The sequence below is a fragment of the Grus americana genome, chromosome 1 (assembly GCF_028858705.1).
Source record: "Grus americana isolate bGruAme1 chromosome 1, bGruAme1.mat, whole genome shotgun sequence".
In the NCBI taxonomy this organism is placed as follows: domain Eukaryota; kingdom Metazoa; phylum Chordata; class Aves; order Gruiformes; family Gruidae; genus Grus; species Grus americana.
The window spans coordinates 77882346-77901595 of NC_072852.1; the positions used below are offsets into that span (position 1 = coordinate 77882346).

The window sequence follows — 19250 nt, forward strand, 5'->3', positions numbered from 1 at the left end:
TACAGATCCAAACACTGCTGCTGTAGATACTGCCTGAAATGAGTAAACATTCTCATTTGTAGTAAATAATTTACTGTCCTAGAAATTATCATCTTTTTCCATGTTTAATTTTATAGCTTTTTAAAATTCGCCGTGGTGAAGAGAAAACCCAAATGAAGCCACTGTCCTTTTCGTAAGGTTTCATGTGTGACCAGATGAAACCATGCTTCCTAAATGCTCCATGGTGTGCTTCTGAAAACAAGAAGCCTTCTCTTTGTTTGCAGGTGGCCAGTGCTTTGTGCTTAGTCAATAGTTTCCAGGCCTGAATATGAATTTTTAATATTAATTTCCATGCTCGACCCTGAAGCCAGTTAAGCTTTTGTGCCTTTGATCTCAGCTTCCTAATTCTCCCAGAAATTGAGGGGAAAAGGGTCATTGAAATCAGGGTTTTCTTTCTTTGCTGGTGACTGGGCTTTCTGTTTTCCTATTGTGCCACATCTGTTCATGTATTTTGTCTTATTTTTCATTTTGTTCATTACTGTATAGCGGTGACTGTGGGGTCCTATGCCCTTGAACTCTGCACTTTAACTCCGAATGTGCCTTACCGCTGTGGGAGCAGCCAGCCTGCAGAACAAAAATACTTCACCCAGCTGGTCAAGTTTGATGTAAAAACCAAGCTTGCATGAACTAAAAAGCCAAATTGGCCAGGCAGACTCATTTTTTCCTTCTAGATTTCTAGCACTCTTTTGTTTCAGCTGTCTGCCTCATGGCGAATTTCAGTTGTCAGCCCAGTGTTTAGTAATGCGACATGGCTCATTTAACCAGACATATGCGTTTGTCCTAAAAATGATATGATGAACGAATGTGTCAGAATTTAAAGCACTGCTGGAAGTTTTACAACTACAAACGCATGTGTCTGAGCATTTGACACAGTTCAGAGATGTTTTATATGAGTATGGATATGCATGAAAGGGCAGGCATGGTTTTGAGGACATAGGGGTATCGTATTAAAGTTTAAAAATCACGCTGCTAATCCCAAATACTGTAGAAGACTATACAAAAGCAGCTTTTTATGAAGGTATGACAAGTTAAGTGACCTAACAAACCTTTCCATGTGCCTGTGTGCTGTTTTGTGAGTCTACAAGTACTGAACAAGAAGATGAGGGATGAGTCTCGGCTGCATTGAAGATCCTTAGCTACACGTGGGATCTTGCGGTTGCTTCACCAGCCGTTGCGTGTAAGGAGAGGCATTGTGTTAGGGCTGACCCTGGGAGAACAGGCTTTGCAATAAAGCACTTCCTCAGTCCTGCAGTGTTTCTCTTACACCTGTTATTTAATGCAGCAAATGTAGCCCAAGCTTAAAAGGCAATATTGAACTGCAGGTGTATGAAGTGCAGGCACAGAAATGAAGGAATGGGTAGGGGAGGGTGAGACCAGACAGATCGAAGTTAAGCATATTTTCATATACAGGAAAAGCTCTCTCTCTGCACCTTCTGTCTGCTTCCCACCAAGTATTCTGTGCCTGTATCAAGCTGTTTAAATTTTTAGACATTCAGGTTATTGAGTATTTTCTGATTCTGTCTTTGCATGAAGAGGCAACTACAAAAAAACTGGAGAGCTGACTTTCTGTGAGCAGAGAGTCAGAAAGTATTTCAGCATGTTCATCATTTCAATAAGCAATATGGTGCTTTATTTCTCTTGTAAAAGTTTAAAAAAAACCTCACAAATTCTGTGCAGAAAGATTTTTGCAGGCTCCTAAATAAGACACAATCAGGAAATCAGGAGGTGGGACAGCAGATTTTGGGGATTTGTTTGTTTTTTAATTACAGCACTTGCCAGTCTTCAAGAGCTGTTAAAAAATACACTTGGATATTTTTTTTCTTAAATACAAATTGCAAATTCATTTTTTCAAGCAGAGCTGGAGTTGTAGTCTGAATTCTAAAGAAGTTAGAATGTTCTTTGGGATATTTTTCTTTCACTCAGGTGCTGAACTATTAAAATAAGAAAATAACTGTGGCTAGACCTTGTTTAATTTGTATCTCTTTTATGTAGTTTTTTTCCAGAAGTTTATCAGTGCTAAATTTCTGAAACATTTAAGTAGCACATAGTGTAAGTATTTCCCTTTTTTAACACCTTGTACCCAAAGGCACTTTGTGATTCCTGTGTACCTACACTCTTGCAAATGGGATGTTGGCTCCTGCATTAGAAGGTACTTCCAGACTTTTATTTTTAATTCCTTGGCATATTCTAGATTCTGACTTCAATACCATTCAGCACAGGACAGACAAAATAAAATGTTTATTAATGGTTTCAAATAGTTTAGCATCCTGAGTCTTCCTTTAACAAATCTTCTGAGGACTTTTGGAAATCAGGCCTCTTGCTATAGGGACTGTAATGGGATCTAATTATCAAATGATCATTTCAGCTGAACTTCAGATAATTTTTGAAAGTCTGCTCTGTAAATCTTATGGAAGACCTAAATCTTCCATGACTTCAATTTCTTCAGTTGTTTTTCTCTTGGTGTCTGTGTGTGTCGAAATTGTATCACTTTGGAATTGGGCAGTCGCCTTATTGACAGGCATAGAAAATCTCTTTCTAGATGATCTATGACAAGAAAATATCTTGTTATTTAGGACTCACTTTTCTGTGTCACTAGTAAACAGTTTTCGAGGTGAAAGATGGTATCCCTCTTCTCATTGTCTTCCAGCTGTGGTAATCCTTTGCTAACTTGTCTAATGTCTCTCTCTAGCCCTTTACCATAAATGCCCTTCTATTCCCTGAAAAAGATGGAAAGAGACAAGAATAGATGATTGGAGCTTTCTTTCCAGATGTGGTCATGGTTCCCTACCTGCGGAGCAGAGCTCTGCTAACTCTTTTATTTAGGCTGTATCTTCTTGCATTTAACTTTTGCTGTCTATAATCTCTGATGAGCTAATTTTGGTTGGGGTTTTCAAAAGAAATCCGAAGGTTTGATGCCCTATGGCAGATGATAGCTGACATGTTAGGATTTTTTGAAAACCCTAGCTTTAAATTCAGAGGAGAAGGACCGGGCAGGGAGAGTTCACCTGATCTGGAGGCTGCTGAAAAGGCATCCTGAGAACTGCTAGAGGTTGAAACGCAGGAAGAAAATTGTCTTGACATTTTTTTCTGCTGTACGTGATATATATACCAGGCTGCATGACATAGAAGCAGGATGGTTTCCAGAGCATGTTGGAGCGTATGTCAGGAGACAGGCTTCCCAGCATTGCTTGTGTGACCACAGCCAAAGTGAGGGGATGACTGTACCTGCCCGCGCACGGTGCTGCAATACCCCTTTCAGTCCAGGACCCCAAGCGCCGGCAGTAGCCGGTGTGCCAGCAGGCTGGGCTGCTCAAGCAGAAGTGCAGTTGTCAATTCATTGGCAGCGCAAGCCATGAAGGTGTTGTAGGAGGGGAACGTGAGGCAGGGGAAGGAGAGGGAGAAACCCTGTGATCCTCCTGCCCAACATATGGCATCAGGTGGACGTGAGAGTGTGGAACAACTTGGTGGCACGTGTTGGAATGGTGACGGTAGCTGTAACCGCACAGTGGAAGCCATCTGATAGAGGGAATGGCCCGAGTGATACATAAGGTTCCTGCAAGGTCACAGGGGAGCAGTGGGGCAATAATACTCGTGCAGAGCACATCCTTGTGTATCCATATCTGTCTTCAAATGTCACGTCCACTTTTCCTTTACCTCTAGAGAAGACCACTTTTGATACAAGTTGCTGATATTGACTAGTGAATGAATTACCAGACAAGCTTTATTTTGAAAGAAAGCTCTTTAGAGGAGTAATATTTATTATTGAGATTTTTCATCCCTCTGGGCAGCTTAGAGGGCAAAAGTGATTTATGTACATGAGCATTGATGCTGATCCTTGCTTTCCATGAACTGACTGGTTGCCACATCACTCAGCTAAAATTTGCCACTTAGACTATTTTTAGAGCTGAGTTTCAGCCCTGCACATTTTCAGCATGCTTTGGAAGTACTAAAGATATAGATTAGAGGTACATGAAGCATTAGTATTTCACGTGTGGATAGTAAACTTCTTTGTGAATGCTAAGCCTAGCAAAACTTACTTGAGGTTTGGTAGATTCAGTGAACCTCAGCAGGCAGGCTGAATTACTTCAATGACCTTGTGACCAACATATTCAAATGCTTGTGTTTCCTAGGATTGCCTGTGCGGGTGTTTTCCAGTACAAGCCTGTCTATATTTTGTTTATTTGCTTTTGTTTCACAATTTCTTGTATATTAAAACCCCAAAGCTTTCTTAGCCGAAGAGAGACAGAAGTATGGGATCTAATCAGAAAGTGAATTTAAAGAATCCACAGTTTTATATGAAGCAAATTAAAAACTGCAGAATTTTTAGGTGAGGCTCATTGCTTTAGGTGGCTCTAGTTAACGGATTTTGCATGTCTATGACTGGCAATAGTCTTCTCCTCTTACAAAATCAAGGATTTAGCAGGATTTAACATTGCATCTCCTCCCACAGAACTATGTTATTTTTGTGAAAGAAATTTAATTTTCCAAATAATAAATTGCAGGAAAGCACTACTGCAAACTTCAAACAATCAAAGGTGTTTTTCCTGTAATTGTTTGGAAATTATTATCTTTGGCACCTGGAAAACTTAAACTATGTTCCTTTTCTTTTTAAATGTTCTTTATGATCATTTCTGTTTTGCAGGTGATTGAATGATTTTTATAGTTACAGTAGTCAGCATATGGGGACTATTACATATGTTGAAGAATGGTTATGAGGCCCATTTGACCCAAATTTTAATTTCAGTCTTCTGTTTTCTGTAATAGGTTAAGACAAAATGCCTTGTCCTGTTGCTAATGGCAGGGATCTAGCTAGTGGGTCTGTTTAGCTCATGTTAGTAGGAGCATTCACTCTTTCCCCTCTGAAGCTCTTCTTCCTGGCACACCACTCACATCTATTCAAGGTAGAGATCATGGTGGGAGCGTGGGACTGTTGTCATCTATTGGCAGGTCTGCTGTTCACATAAAACAGGTAAGACATGAGTTTTGGGGCCTGGAGAACATAGAACATAGGTACTAGCAAAGGTTATTGTTGCAGAGCTGCTAGTTGCTACTTGCTTTAGAATTGGTGCAATAAGGAAACATTTTAATGAGGAAAAATAGAGGGCACTAAAATTGCCATGCTGCAAGACCTGAATTAAAAACAATAGAACAAAAGCATCTCTTTGCCTGGTATTTCTCTGTAACTTGGAAATATATAAATATGATTTCTCTTGCTCTGTTTTATGTTCCTGATTACTGCCTCAAATGGAAGGAACGTATTTCAGTGGTTTTTCGACATTAGCCTCCTTTTTCTGTACTTCCAGGTTCTAATTGACTGGATTAATGATGTGCTGGTGGAAGAGAGAATCATTGTCAAACAGCTGGAAGAGGACCTTTATGATGGGCAGGTGCTGCAAAAGCTGCTAGGTGAGTTCACACAAGAGAAGGCGGCCCCAAAGACTGGAAGGGGCCCAAAGTTAATCTCTTCCAGAGCTGCAGACAGCAGTAGATCTGTGCAGTAACTCACCATCTCACCAGGGATACAGTTTGTTTCACTGATAGCTGCAGTGTCAGCTTCTCCATCTGTTCTTCTCAGGCTGTCTGCTGAAAGGGGAGGAAATCCAGATAATTCCTAGGCATCTGTTTCATGGACTAAGCATAGTCCAGACAGCTGAAATATGTGGTAGAAAAAAGGTGAAAAGATTTATGTTTCCAGTGGCAGATCAAGCAGAAGCCATGTGGTCCAGAATTTTGTCTGTATAGTTTGCTTCTGAGAGCTTTTGGGCTGAGAACTTTTTTGAGGTCCTGACAGAATTACTTTTAGGGGACAAATGAGAAGAAGAGAATGCATGGCAGCAGGCACACACTCATAACGTGCACTTATGTGCAAATGATTCATGAAAGGATATACTTAGTTAAGCAATTGCGATTTTGCAGCCCCCTTACATCTTTGCGATGTGTGCGTTCATGCCAGAAGCACAAAGGAGAAAACCTTGTGATGATGCAGTGATTTATGGGGGCGCTTTTAACAAACAAAGAGGCTTGAAGCTTCAAGTGCCATTGTAAATTCACACTGTTTTTTGGAGACACAGATCGTCAGACTGCTCTCAGTTTACTTATGACATGTTTTCAAGAGTGGGTTGGGATGTGGGATGTATGTCTCAGAGTGGGGCAAGAGGACCTAGTGGTGCTAATCCCACTGGTGCTAACGGATGCTGCTTACTGAATTTTCTGCATATGCCCCTTAAATAACGGGTGTACAGCGTTTTGGTGAACATTCAAGAGCTTTTATAATTTGTTAGCAACGATTAACTTTGTGTGCAATTAAAACTCCTCAGAAATAACTTGAGGAATAAAATGAGAGTACTTTTAACACTGCTTGGTGAGACTGCAGCTGGGACCCTCCAGACATGGTGGGCAGCAGGGATGTAGAGTTAATTTTAGCTGGGGAGTATTTCTGTGAATACTGTTGTACTTAACATATAGACACTGCTGTTTCAGCTGGTGGTAGTGCATTTCTCTGTAGTCATTTGTCATAGGTATCACTGCTTCCTTACTCTCCCTGTGGAGGCCATGGTTCCACCCTCAGGCCTGCAGACATTTAAAAAGTGCTTAGTTGTATGTACAGAATCACACACAGCGGTGGGGCTTGGAAGAGACCTCTGGAGATCATCTAGTCCAACCCCCCTGCTCGAGCAAGATCACCTAGAGCAGGTTCCACAGGATCGCATCCAGGCGGGTTTTGAATATCTCCAGAGAAGGAGACTCCACAACCTCTCTGGGCAGCCTGTTCCAGTGCTCGGTCATCCTCACAGTAAAGAAGTTTTCCCTCATATTGAGATGGAACTTCCTGTGTTCCAGTTTGTGCCCGTTGCCCCTTGCCCTGTCACTGGGCACCACTGAAAAGAGTCTGGCTTCATCTTCTTGACACTCACCCTTTAGATATTTATAAGCGTTGATGAGATCCCCTCTCAGTCTTCTCTTCTCCAGGCTAAACAGACCCAGCTCTCTCAGCCTTTCCTCATATGAGAGATGCTCCAGTCCCCTCATCATCCTTGTAGCCCTCTGAGCTGCGTATGTAGCCCTCCTAGCTACGTATGTAGCTCAGTTGGATTTAGCGTATCGTACAGGAGGAAAGGTGGGCTGGTACATCTTCCAGCCTGAGACTTTAACTGGATTGGTTTTGATACCTGTGAATATTGAAATATTAAGATCAATTCAAGCAATTAGAGCCATTGCTCAATAGATGTAACCAAACAAAAGGGAAACCATTGTAACTTAGAAAATAATTAGTTGTAAGATAAGAAGCTTTGGAACAATCTCATTTTAAACAGCTCGGCCTTGGAAGAACAGATGCGCAAAGATAAGAAAGTTACAAGGTGATCACAAAACCAGCCTTGAGGGTTAAGGTGTATGTGATACCAGGACTGAGTCTGAAGACCCCCAAAGACCACCTGGAGGTGCCAACAAACATGCGCGAAAGATATTAGCATATGCTAATGAGTTCCCGGAAAATCCATGAATGTGATAAGCACTACTCGGAAGTATACCGAATATGTATATCAACATAGTATAAATACTTGCTAGTTTTGTCTTTTGGCTGTGCACGTTAGGTGGAGTTATCCCCCGTGCACCCAGCGCTGCAATAAAGAACACCTGCTTTCTAAAACTTCAAAATAAGTCTTAGAGAGAATTATTTTGCCACTTTCCGGTAACAGTTTTTCCTCATTTTTTTCCTGTGGGGCCTCTGACTGGAGACCAAATGCTTCTCCCCTGACCTGAAGCTATCACAACTCAGCCCCAGTCTTGTGTTGTTCTTCAGTGGTGTCTTGGTTTCTTCAGCAAGACGCATATTACTGAATCTATCCGTCTTCGTGCTGTCTCATTGGTGCAAGAGGCAAAGGATATCATGCTTGTGGTGGTGCTTCTGCTGCTTGAGGCCTGAGAATTAAGTCAGCTCTCTGTTGTGCAAGTCTTCTTTTCTGGTGCCTGCGGGAAAGGCTAACGAAGTAGGGTCATTAAACTTCAAGTAGTAGTAATCTGCCTTGCTTGTGAGTGATGTTTCAAGAAGATCTGTCTTGATAGGAGAGACAAAAAAAAAAAAAAAGACGACAGCTTGTCAGTGGGCTTGTTTTGAAGTAGTTTGGATTAAGAGATTAGCAAATGGCTGTCTGACTGATTGAGGTGGAGCTCCGTGTTTAGTTAATTTTATCAAGGTACAAGTAGTGCCACTCAGAGGGACTGGAGTGGCTTGGTACACGTGGTGTCAGGGTGAAAGGAAATACATTTCTGCTTGCTGACTGGCAGCTAACTTGGGCTGAGAGTAGATAGGAGCCATAACATGTGACCAAAAAATGAATCTTGTAGTATAATTTTTTAAAAAAAAGTCTAGAATAATTTAATGTTTGCATGTTTTGGTAGTCAGTCTAAAAACAACTCAGAGACATCTTGGCTAAAGAACATTTTTATTATTAATATTATTCAGATATTGATAAAAATTTCCTCCTGTAGATTAACAGAAACAGTCAACATGTTCAAAGTATTTGTGAGCTGATAACCTGCAAGTCTCTTCTGTTTGGGTTATTAAAGTACTTTTGTATTTCTGTCACTTTCTAAAAACAGAAATATCTATCTTCAACTAGGTAAAAGGTCCAGAATAAACAGACTCTTAAACTTGAGAGCAGAAATATTTCCATTATTGGAATAATAGGTTTTTAGAACTCTGAAATGTTTCTGAAAGAATCTTCAAAGTTGAAGCCCATCCCATTTTGTGAAAACAGTTTTGGTGAAGTACGGTTTTTGTTTTAAACACTGGAATAGTAATCTATAACTGGAATATGTTCAACTGGTCCTGACCTCCTAGTCCCAGCAGCAGAGTGAGTTTGACCATTTTTTCCCCAAGGTGAAGGCAGAAAAGAGATCAACCATTCCCATTGCTCTGGTGGCTGGAGGACTCTACCCCACCTTCCTCAGCTCTCTTTCTTCTTTTTTTTCCTTTTTTCTTCTTTTTTTAGAGAAATTCAGCTCTTGTGTCTTTGGCAAGAGCCACAAGGCAGCGGAAGAGAAGGATGACTTGTCTATGACTTTGGCAACAAATAATTATATTACAGAAACAGAATTCAAATTTTACTAATGGCATTTTACAAATTTTCCCTTATTAGTTCATTTTTTTGAAGCAATCAATCATGATATGACAATGTCATAACAACATGACAAGATTGTACCAACTTACTTCTTTCTTTAAATCAGTTCCACTGAGCCAGTACAAATCTGTGGGTCTATGACTCTTGATGGTTTGAGGAGGCAAAGTTTGCTTTAGCTTAAATTCATACCTTCAGCTAACCTGAAATAAAGCTTATCAAGCTGAAGTAAATGTTCACACTATATTTCCCTTTTTTTATCCTAAATGAACTTGTAATTATAAAAGTCCATTAAGCCTGTGCAGATTCCTTGTGTTGTGAAGGCTGTGTTGTGCCAAATTCTTCTCAGCGGTGAAAGAAAACGGGAGGTACAATAAATATTATTGCTAACTTGGTCCCTATATGAAAGTTGTCATATATTTTGACACCTGATTTAGGAGCACGTTTTGCCAGACCTTAGCAGTTTTCTATCACAGGTTTTATCAGAATTGACACACTTTGATGAAAGGTTTGCTTTGCAGCTATTTTGCTTTCTGGGGAAAATCATTCTCTTGGAAAATTTCTAGCAGAGTCCATCTCTACCCAGTGCTCTGTGCTCATTATTTCCAACCAGACCCTTGCTTAATCTGATTTTGCCTGTTCTTTTTGTTGTTATTTTTTTCAAATGCAGAAAAATTGGCTGACCGTAAACTGAACGTGGCAGAAGTGACGCAATCTGAAATTGGTCAGAAACAAAAGTTGCAGACAGTCCTGGAAGCTGTCCATGATTTACTCCGACCCCATGGCTGGACAATCAAGTGGAACGTTGACTGTAAGGACTCTGTTATGCTTTCTGTCTCAGCTTCACAGGCAAGGAGGGTATGATAATCAATAGGTTGATCATATTCTCTGTGATGCAGTGGGTTTTTTAAAATTTATTTTTTTGCATAGAGGGTGTTACCACATCCATGTATGGATTGTAACTGGTACCTTCTTCAGTAGTCTTTGTTTAAGGACAGAGGTACATGGCTATGGGATAATTGAAGTAATTTATTCCTTTGAGGATATGCTTTCATTAGAAAGTTTTTTGCTTCCTGAATTTGAATCCCTACAGATACAAGAAATGTGTTAGTCATTCAAGTACTAGAGGGCGGTCTAAATCCTTCAGGCCACCGGAGTGAAAGGATCCTGCATCCTGCTGGAGGGTGCCCTTTGGACAGGCTAAGCAGAAAGCGCCCTCTGTTCAAGCATGGCCTGTTGCAATCCAAAAGTGAGAACGGAATTTGAGAAGTCCCTTCACCTAGGTAGTGAGTGGGGTTCATCGCTTACAGCCAGGGAAGCTTGTGTTAACACTTTGGAAGTCTGCTAAAAGCAGAATTCTCCAGTATTCTCCAGTACAGTGGAAGGGAAGTGAATGAGCCTGCCTGTCTCTGACTAGAGAGGGAGCTGAAGTGTTTGGATTCCTAAGTTAGGCATGTAACTTAAAGGGAGGGTTGAATCTGGGCTTTGCTACCTGTAAGATTATAGTGTAGCCTTGTTAATTTAGGAAAGAAGAATAAAAAGAGAAAATGTGTTTTTCTTTGTGTTCACCAAAGGCATTTTTCACTGCCTTTTTGCCAGAGCTGTTTGTTTAAAATAAGGCCTCAGTATTCTTTTATTTGCTTCATTTTCCTTGTTCCCTGCAGCAATCCATGGCAAGAATCTGATTTCCATTCTTCACCTTCTGGTAGCTTTGGCAATGCATTTCCGGGCTCCCATTCGACTACCTGAACATGTGTCTGTACAAGTGGTAGTTGTGCGGGTGAGTATGAACTCATAAAAGAAATTGATCAGAACAATATAATTTATTGTCACACTGATTTTGCAGTACTGGGCTGCTCCCGCCCATCGTTCCCCCGATCTCTTGTCATTTAGAAAATTCTCATCCCAATTGTTTAGTGAGTCCCAGTCCTGGGAATGCATTTTTGGTGTGCTTAAATGTGATCCCAAGAGCATCATATCTTTAATAAGTTTGGGACCACCATTTGCTATTGCAATACCAAGCTAAAAACACACGATGGGATTTTGTATGAGAGTGAGTTGTGTCTGTAATTTCTGGCACTTTAGTAAATGGTTTTTGCCATGCATTTTTTGTATAGAAGCCATTGAAACACAAACATTACAGAAAGGAATTTCAGCACATAGAATCTCCCTAGTCTGGGAAGTCTGTTACTGATGCTGTTTTTCCCCAATGACTTATTATACAAACTTAGACATGTTGTTTTCCTTGGCATGCTAATAGGCTTTCATCATTTCTTTCACAGCCTTGTGTTTTTGTTAGCTTTCCTTAGATAAGGAGAAGAGATCTGACCTGAGGAGTCCTGACTTCTTCCCTCCTGCCCTAGATAGTGCTCTAGTTATTCCTTTCTCTGCTTGGTGTTGACCGTTTCCTTTCACTCTACAAAGACTCTACTTTCGGAGCACACGTACTCTTGCGTTTTATCTCTGCTCCTATCCCAGCTGAAGCTCCTGTGGCAGTACAGTCTGTAGCATGCGAACCCAGCTTTTCTCAACAGCTGTTGAAACACCAGGCAGAGCTGTTCCAGCTGGCACTCCGATCATGCCGTGACTGTTCGCTGTGGTGCTCAGTGCTATCGTTGCAAGGCAGGTTCAGCTGCTGGCAGCAGGCTGTGGAAGGGCTTTCTGTTTGTGCCATTTATCGTTAAAGCTGTCAGGCTGTAGTAGGTTCCTTTCAAGAGTAAAGAAGATAATATGATCTCAAACTCTGTTTTGCAAATGTGGATCCCCTTACAAGATTGCAATTGCATGGTGGTTGATTAGGCAAGCCTCATTTTGCTTTACATTTAAATAATGGCATTTTCCAGGCTGCCTGCCTGAATACTCTAGACGTACAGGGTGTGATGTAAATGAGTAATTGATGGATACTCCCTGGCTCACAATAAATGTATGTATTATCTTTAAGAAGTGATTTTGAACTGCTTTCAGGCTGCTGTAGTTCTTTCATTTTGAGAACACTGAGTTAGGTATAAAGCAACACAAATGTAAATGGGAGGCTAATTTCTTTTTAAATTTCTTTTGACTGTCTTGGTAAGGGGGCAAATGTAAATATAAGGTGGTCAACAGTCCTCTGGCACCCTGATGCTAGGAATCTTCTGCCCAGTACAGTGAAGTGTCTTCTGTAACTGATGAGTCAAAAAAAAACCTTAGGTAAAGAGGGAAAGTCTCCCTTTCCTTGTCCTTAGTTCAAGCTTCAGGACCCTCCATGCCAAGGAAGGCTGTGGAGAAGGTGTTTTCATCTTTTCCTGTTGGAGAGATGTAGAGAAGACACCTACAGAGAGAATCTGATTCACCAGAGTCCCTGCATCTTGAGACAAAGCTGAGGTGAAGGAAGACAGGGTGAGATAAAGGCTGACAGAAATGAAAGAGAGAAGAGCAACTGCTGTATCCCCAAAGGAGTGCCACAAGACATCAGAGCAATGGTGCAATGTGAGTTAACTTAAGCTCTAGAGGCTGTAAGCGCTTGCTCTTGGACCTGGAGCCTGGAGTCCTGGAGATGGTTATGGCATCTGCAGGCTGTGAGCCTACCTCAGCTGGCCCCGTGCAAGAGGAGGCTTGTTTCACCCCCCACATCCCACTGCTAAGAAAAGCTTGCAACTCTTCAGCTTTGTTTATTTAAATGGAAAGCAAGGCACAGTATAAACTGAGGCATGTTTCTTCTGCAACAATAACTTTTGCCTTATAGTTCGGTAGATTGAGTTTTTGTACTTCAGCACCCATAATTTAGTCTAAAAATGCATGCTAGTTCAGTAACACAGATCTCTTTAAATGGATTTTATTTAGCCTTTGTTACACTAATGACGAATAGAAGAATGGTAATGAGGTTAATATTGTTCCTAATCCAAGTAAGAAAACTATTATTAAGAAGATGATTATTATAATTATCAATTTATTGTTAAATGATCTATTACAGATCCAAATAATGATTAAAGTTCTGTCAAACTAGATCACAATTAATATGTCTGCTTTAAGAGGTTTTAGTTTAAATGCTGCCTCTTGCTTGAATATGCATTTAAGGGGATTAATCAACAGTTTGTTAAGTAACCTTTGTAAGCTTTGCAGAATTGACCCCGCAGCAAGAAAACCTTGCAAGATGCCTCACTGGCAAATGCTTGAGCCGCACTGCCCAGGTCACAGAAGGCAGGGACTGGGAGAATGCAGAACCGCCCACTGTAGGAGAAGATCAGGTTCGAGAATATCTAAGGAACCTGAAGGTGCACAAGTCCATGGGACCTGAGGAGTTGCATCCGCGGGTCTTGAGGGAACTGGTGGATGAAGTGGCCAGGCCACTCACCATCATATTTGAGAAGTCCTGGCAGTCCGGCGAAGTTCCCGCCAACTGGAAGAGGGGGAGCATAACCCCCATTTTTAAGAAGGGTAAAAAGGAAGACCCAGGGAACTACAGGCCGGTCAGTCTCACCTCTGTGCCTGGCAAGATTATGGAGCAGACCCTCCTGGAGACTATGCTCAGGCACATGGAAAATAAGGAGGTGACTGGTAACAGCCAACATGGCTTCACTAAGGGCAAATTGTGCCTGACAAACTTGGTGGCCTTCTGTGATGGGGTTACAGCGTCCGTGGATAAGGGAAGGGCAACTGATGTCATCTACCTGGACTCGTGCAAGGCATTTGACACTGTCCCGCATGACATCCTTGTCTCTAAATCGGAGAGACATGGATTCGATGGATGGACCACTCGGTGGATAAGGAACTGGCTGGATGGTGGCATTCAAAGAGTTGTGGTCAATGGCTCAATGTCCAAGTGGAGAATGGTGATGAGTGGCGTTCCTCAGGGGTCAGTACTGGGACCGGCACTGTTCAACATCTTTGTCGGCGACATGGACAGTGGGATTGAGTGCACCCTCAGCAAGTTTGCCGATGACACCAAGCTGTGTGGTGTGGTCGACACGCTGGAGGGAAGGGATGCCATCCAGAGGGACCTTGACAGGCTGGAGAGGTGGGCCTGTGCAAACCGCATGAAGTTCAATAAGGCCAAGTGCAAGGTCCTGCACGTGGATTGGCACAATCCCAAGCATGACTATAGGCTGGGCGAGGAATGGATTGAGAGCAGCCCTGAGGAGAAGGACTTGGGGGTATCGATTGATGAGAAGCTCAACATGAGCCAGCAGTGTGCACTTGCAGCCCAGAAAGCCAACCGTGTCCTGGGCTGCATCAAAAGAGGTGTGACCAGCAGGTCGAGGGAGGTGATCCTGCCCCTCTACTCCGCTCTGGTGAGACCCCACCTGGAGTACTGCGTCCAGCTCTGGGGGTCCCAGTACAGGAGAGACATGGAGCTGTTGGAGCGAGTCCAGAGGAGGGCCACGAAGCTGATTGGAGGGATGGAGCACCTCTCCTATAAGGACAGGCTGAGAGAGTTGGGGTTGTTCAGCCTGGAGAAAAGAAGGCTCCGGGGACATCTAATTGTGGCTTTCCAGTATCTGAAGGGGGCCTGCAGGAAAGATGGTGAGGGACTGTTTATGAGGGAGTGTAGTGACAGGACAAGGGGTAGTGGGTTCAAGCCGAAGGAGGGTCGATTTAGATTAGATGTTAGAAAGAACTTCTTTACTGTGAGGGTGGTGAGGTACTGGAACAGGTTGCCCAGAGAGGTTGTGGAGGCCCCATCCCTGGAAGTGTTTAAGACCATGTTGGATGAGGCTTTGGGCAATGTGGTGTAGTGGAGGGTGTCCCTGCCCATGGCAGGGGGGTTGGAACTAGATGATCTTTGAGGTCCCTTCCAACCCTAACCATTCTATGATTCTATGTTGTGGGAGTATTGTGCGAGAACACACCCACACTGAAATTTTCAAAACTAGCTAAGTCTCACTTTCATGGGTGACTTTGGCACTTAGGATTGTCATTATCAACTTTGTTGAGCTGTTCTCACACTGTGCAGATGCATGAGGTGCTTCTTGCTCACAAGGGCTGTGCTTATACCATGAAGATAAGAGAATCATACTGGTTTAGCAACTTCCTGCTTAGCCAAGTTGTTTGCATTTTCATAGCCTGTCCCAGAGCAATGCAGAATACTATTAGCTTGTGTAAGTGTTATGGGCTTTTTCCTCTCTAATTTTTAGTGCCCTGCTCCATAAAATCAGATTATATTATGACAGCACTGTGCTACATGGAAAGTGTTTGTCAAGATCTCCACAGACTGGGGGTGATTCTGCCCTTCCCTTGAATTCTTCCCTTGCTTTAGCATCTTGAAGTGACAGACTGAGACTTTCCTAAGGTGCTGTTTTTGGTTTTGGTTGGGCTTTATTTTTTTAATTAAAAATAGTCTGAGAAAGATCTGTAGCTGGATCTGTATCTGTCAAACAATACACTATCCTTTTTTGGTCCTGCACTGTATAGTTTGCTCAGAAACCCACAAGCATTTTAGAAGACTTTCTACCTTACTGTGTTGGGTTTGCGTGGCAAGGTTTTGGTAGCACCTGGCCGGACCGGTGGACCCGTGAAGAGGGAACTTGCTCCAGCGTGGGCTTCCCACGGGCCGCAGCCTCCTTCAGCTGCCTCCACCTGCTCCGGCGTGGGGTCCTCCACGGGCTGCAGGTGGAATCGCTACACCCCCTCATCCTTCCTCCATGGGCTGCAGGGGGACAGCCTGCTTCACCATGGCCTTCACCACGGGCTGCAGGGGGATCTCTGCTCCGGCGCCTGGAGCTCCTCCTCCCCCTCCTTCTGCACTGACCTTGGTGTCTGCAGAGTTTCTTACATCTTCTCACTCCTCTCTCCGGCTGCAAAAGCTCTCTCTCTCTAAGTGTTTTCTACTTCTTAAATATGTTATCACAGAGGCGCTGATTGGCTTGGCCTTGGCCAGCGGCGGGCCCGTCTTAGAGCCGGCTGGCATTGGCTCTATCAGACACAGGGGGAGCTTCTAGCAGCTTCTCACAGAAGCCACCCCTGTAGCCCCCCCGCTACCAAAACCTTGCCACGCAAACCCAACACACTTACCTTCATTGAAGATAAAGGAAGAACCCTTATCTATCTATATCTATCTATCTATCTATCTATCTGTCAGTATTACTCAGAACAACTACAAGACTAACCCAGCAGAAACCCACTTTTGTTCATGTTATTTTATAATGGGCACCATGAGGTAGCCCCTCTCAAGAGTAGAGTTCCTGAAACCTAGTTACTTTCAAACCTTTTTGAAATCAGCTTCCAGAATTGGTTTTCTTGATGGTTTTTGTGAAATAGAAAATTTTGTAACCATGGCAATATACGTCCAAGTCATACGTGAAGGGTCCTAGCAGAACAAGGGTTTAGGTGGGTCTTCTAGTCAAGATCCTGTTGATAGCTACTCTAAGTGCTGATTTAAGAGTCTAAGATGATACATGTTTTAATATTGGAGGACTCAGCATGTGCCTCCTCAGTGAGGGCAGGGAGAAGAGAAACTTTGTGGTTTCAGTGCGTGCTTCCAGTGAGAACTGAAAATCCTGAGATTTTTCTTCCAGCTGAATCTACTGCCTGATATTTGAAACATAAACTTGCATGATGAAGGAAAACCCTAGTTCAGGAAAACAAAAATATTCTCAGAAATAAGTGTAAAAATTGTTCTTAAGGCTCACTGTGTTGGTTATTTTTGCAAGGCTCAGGAATTGCCATCTTTTGTGCTTAGCTTTCCTTATTTGCATTTTTAAAATTCAGCATGTCCTACCTTGGTGCTACTGAGAGATCGAGGGTATTTTTACAGTTACTCCCTTGGAGTCTGAGTTGCAGACTGAAAGGTCAGAGGCAAGGCAGGATGAAGAATAAATGTGTCTGGTGACAGTGGTGCAAGGAATCAAAGTTTTATCAAAGAATGACATTTGCTTTTGGATTGCAAGGCCAAGGGACCTAGGCTTGCTGTGCAAGCGGCATACTTAGCTGCCTCGGAGGGGGGCTACGCAGAAATCCTACCGTTTCCACCTACGTCAATGTTGGCATCCATTCCTCTTTCTTATCAGGCGTTTGGAGGCATTATTCGCTAGTCACCACTTACTGAGTTTTTGTTCACAGTTTATAGCATCTTCTCCCAGGGGTACACAGTGCCTGGAAGGTCCAGAAACCTGTGTTATAAAGCAGAGACGTGGTGGGATGGAATAAAGACAACATTGTTTTGTATGCAAGAAAACATTGCCCTGTCAGATGCTTCCTCATTTTTCCATCCATGCTGTCGTCCTGGCTTGTTTCGCCAAACCTCCTGGCGCCGTTCCCATGGCCCCCTCGGGGGAGCAGGATGAGATGTATGCACGATAGGGGAGCGAGGGGCTGTGAAGACGGGGCCAGCTGGCAGCATCCGGCGCGGGGCCCAGCTCAGGCACGGAGCTGTAACAGCGCAGTGATGGGAGACCACGGCTCCCGCTGTGCTTTCAGCCAGGCTCCCTGGGTGGTGGCTTGAGAAAGCAGGTCTGCCTTCATTCATTGAGTAGGGAGTCGAAGGGCAGGAGTTCTTCTTACTGGTTTTTAGATTTTGATTTTTATTTCTTGGATTGCTTCTGGGGAAGGAAGGATGTGTTTCTCTTCAAAGCTGTTCTCCCTAATCAGTTCTTGTTTGAGGTTCAGCTGGTGAAAATGATTGAGATGGCATATGTGTACGGAGCTTGTGCCTGGGGAGGTGGTTTCCCTGCTTACCTGAGCTAGCAGCTTCATTAACCCTGCCGTAAGTCATTCTGACAGACCCGGTTCCTAGATGGCTGCTGAGATTTGAGCTCTTTGTGTCAGCTTTTTAAACATAGAGAAGGGAGGAAAGAAATTCCTCTGTTCAGGTGTAAGGCTCTATCCCATAGTTTTGGAAGGGACCCATAGAGATGTTAAGAAAGTTTTTGACTCAGGTAAAAGCACTTCCAACCTCCGAAAGGTATTTTAAACATAGAGAAGGGAGGAAAGGAATTCCTCTGTTCAGGCGTAAGGAAGGGACCATAGTTCTGGAAGAGACCCATAGAGGTGTTAAGAAAGTTTTTGACTCAGGTAAACGCACCTCCAACCTCCAAAAGGCATGTGCCATGTCTCAAAAACTCTGGAGAAGCTCAGAAGCATTTGACCCCACCTTTGTCAGGGGGCTGTGTCTTAACAGAGCTGAGGAAGCTGTTGTAAAGCTGTTTTGAAACTGAGTCTCACCACATGCTAACTCTCTGTTGGGTAGGAGACTCCTTATTCATGCAGAAAATGATCCCAGGGAGAAATACCCCAGTAGCAGGGAAATACTATTCATTGTGAAATCACTAGTTGGGCTTTTTATGCTCCCTACGTTTCCTTGGTGGATGTGTTCCTGACAGGTGTGTGGCTGGTGGCCTCAGTAACGTGCCTGCTCAAGGAGAGCTGCCCTCATGCCCGGAGAGCTTTGCCGGCACACCGGAGCCATGGCGTGGGGGCAGCCATCCGTGTTATTTCAGCCCCAGACATCTCCAGAGAGCCAGGCTGCCAATTGTGTCAAATTGTTGGTTGACACCGTGACATGAACGAGTGCCCTTGGGGAATTTAAGATGGGGCTGACAAACTCTCTCTAATTTGTGTTCCAAGCACGATGTTGACTCTGGTCTCAGGAGGAGAACTGTTAGCGAGTTTGTTGGCTGCAAATATATATAGATAGATATACATTTTCCAAACATCCATTTGGCTGTCAGCCTGATAAATGCCACTGTTCTGGGAGCGAGCTCTCCTGCATCAGCTGTTTCACCTCTACCTCTACAAAACATAGCCAGCACACTTTATCCAGTTTTGTCCTCTGGGATTCTGAAAGATGCTGAATGCTGCAGAGCCCCTAATAAGCTTCTCCTTTAGTAATGCCGTCTCTGTTTCTGACTCCATCTACCTTTCCAGAAACGCGAAGGCCTCCTTCAGACCACTCACGTTACAGAGGAGCTGACGACTACGACAGAGTAAGCACAAAACGCTTTAGCTTCGGAGCGTGCCTGTGGTGCACAATGTGAGGCTGTTTACAAAGAGGAACGAGAGACTTCCCCCCGCCCCTGCTAAATTAGCAAAATCCCTTAATGTGGTGCTTTTTTAACTATATAGAAATAATTTGGTCTCTGGACATATGTTACAAAGGAGAAAAGTGTCTTCCTGACATTC

General features: G+C 43.3%; 1 protein-coding gene across 3 annotated transcripts in view; it reads left to right on the plus strand.

Moving 5' to 3' along the window:
• Positions 1 to 19250, plus strand: part of PARVB (parvin beta) — a 72279-nt gene that overhangs the window by 31751 nt on the left and 21278 nt on the right. For all 3 annotated transcript variants that reach the window (XM_054812577.1, XM_054812597.1, XM_054812587.1), the window contains exons 4-7: positions 5343 to 5445; positions 9829 to 9969; positions 10823 to 10938; positions 18996 to 19054. In XM_054812577.1, coding sequence (XP_054668552.1) covers positions 5343 to 5445; positions 9829 to 9969; positions 10823 to 10938; positions 18996 to 19054 — 419 coding nt within the window. The remainder of the gene's footprint in view (positions 1 to 5342; positions 5446 to 9828; positions 9970 to 10822; positions 10939 to 18995; positions 19055 to 19250) is intronic.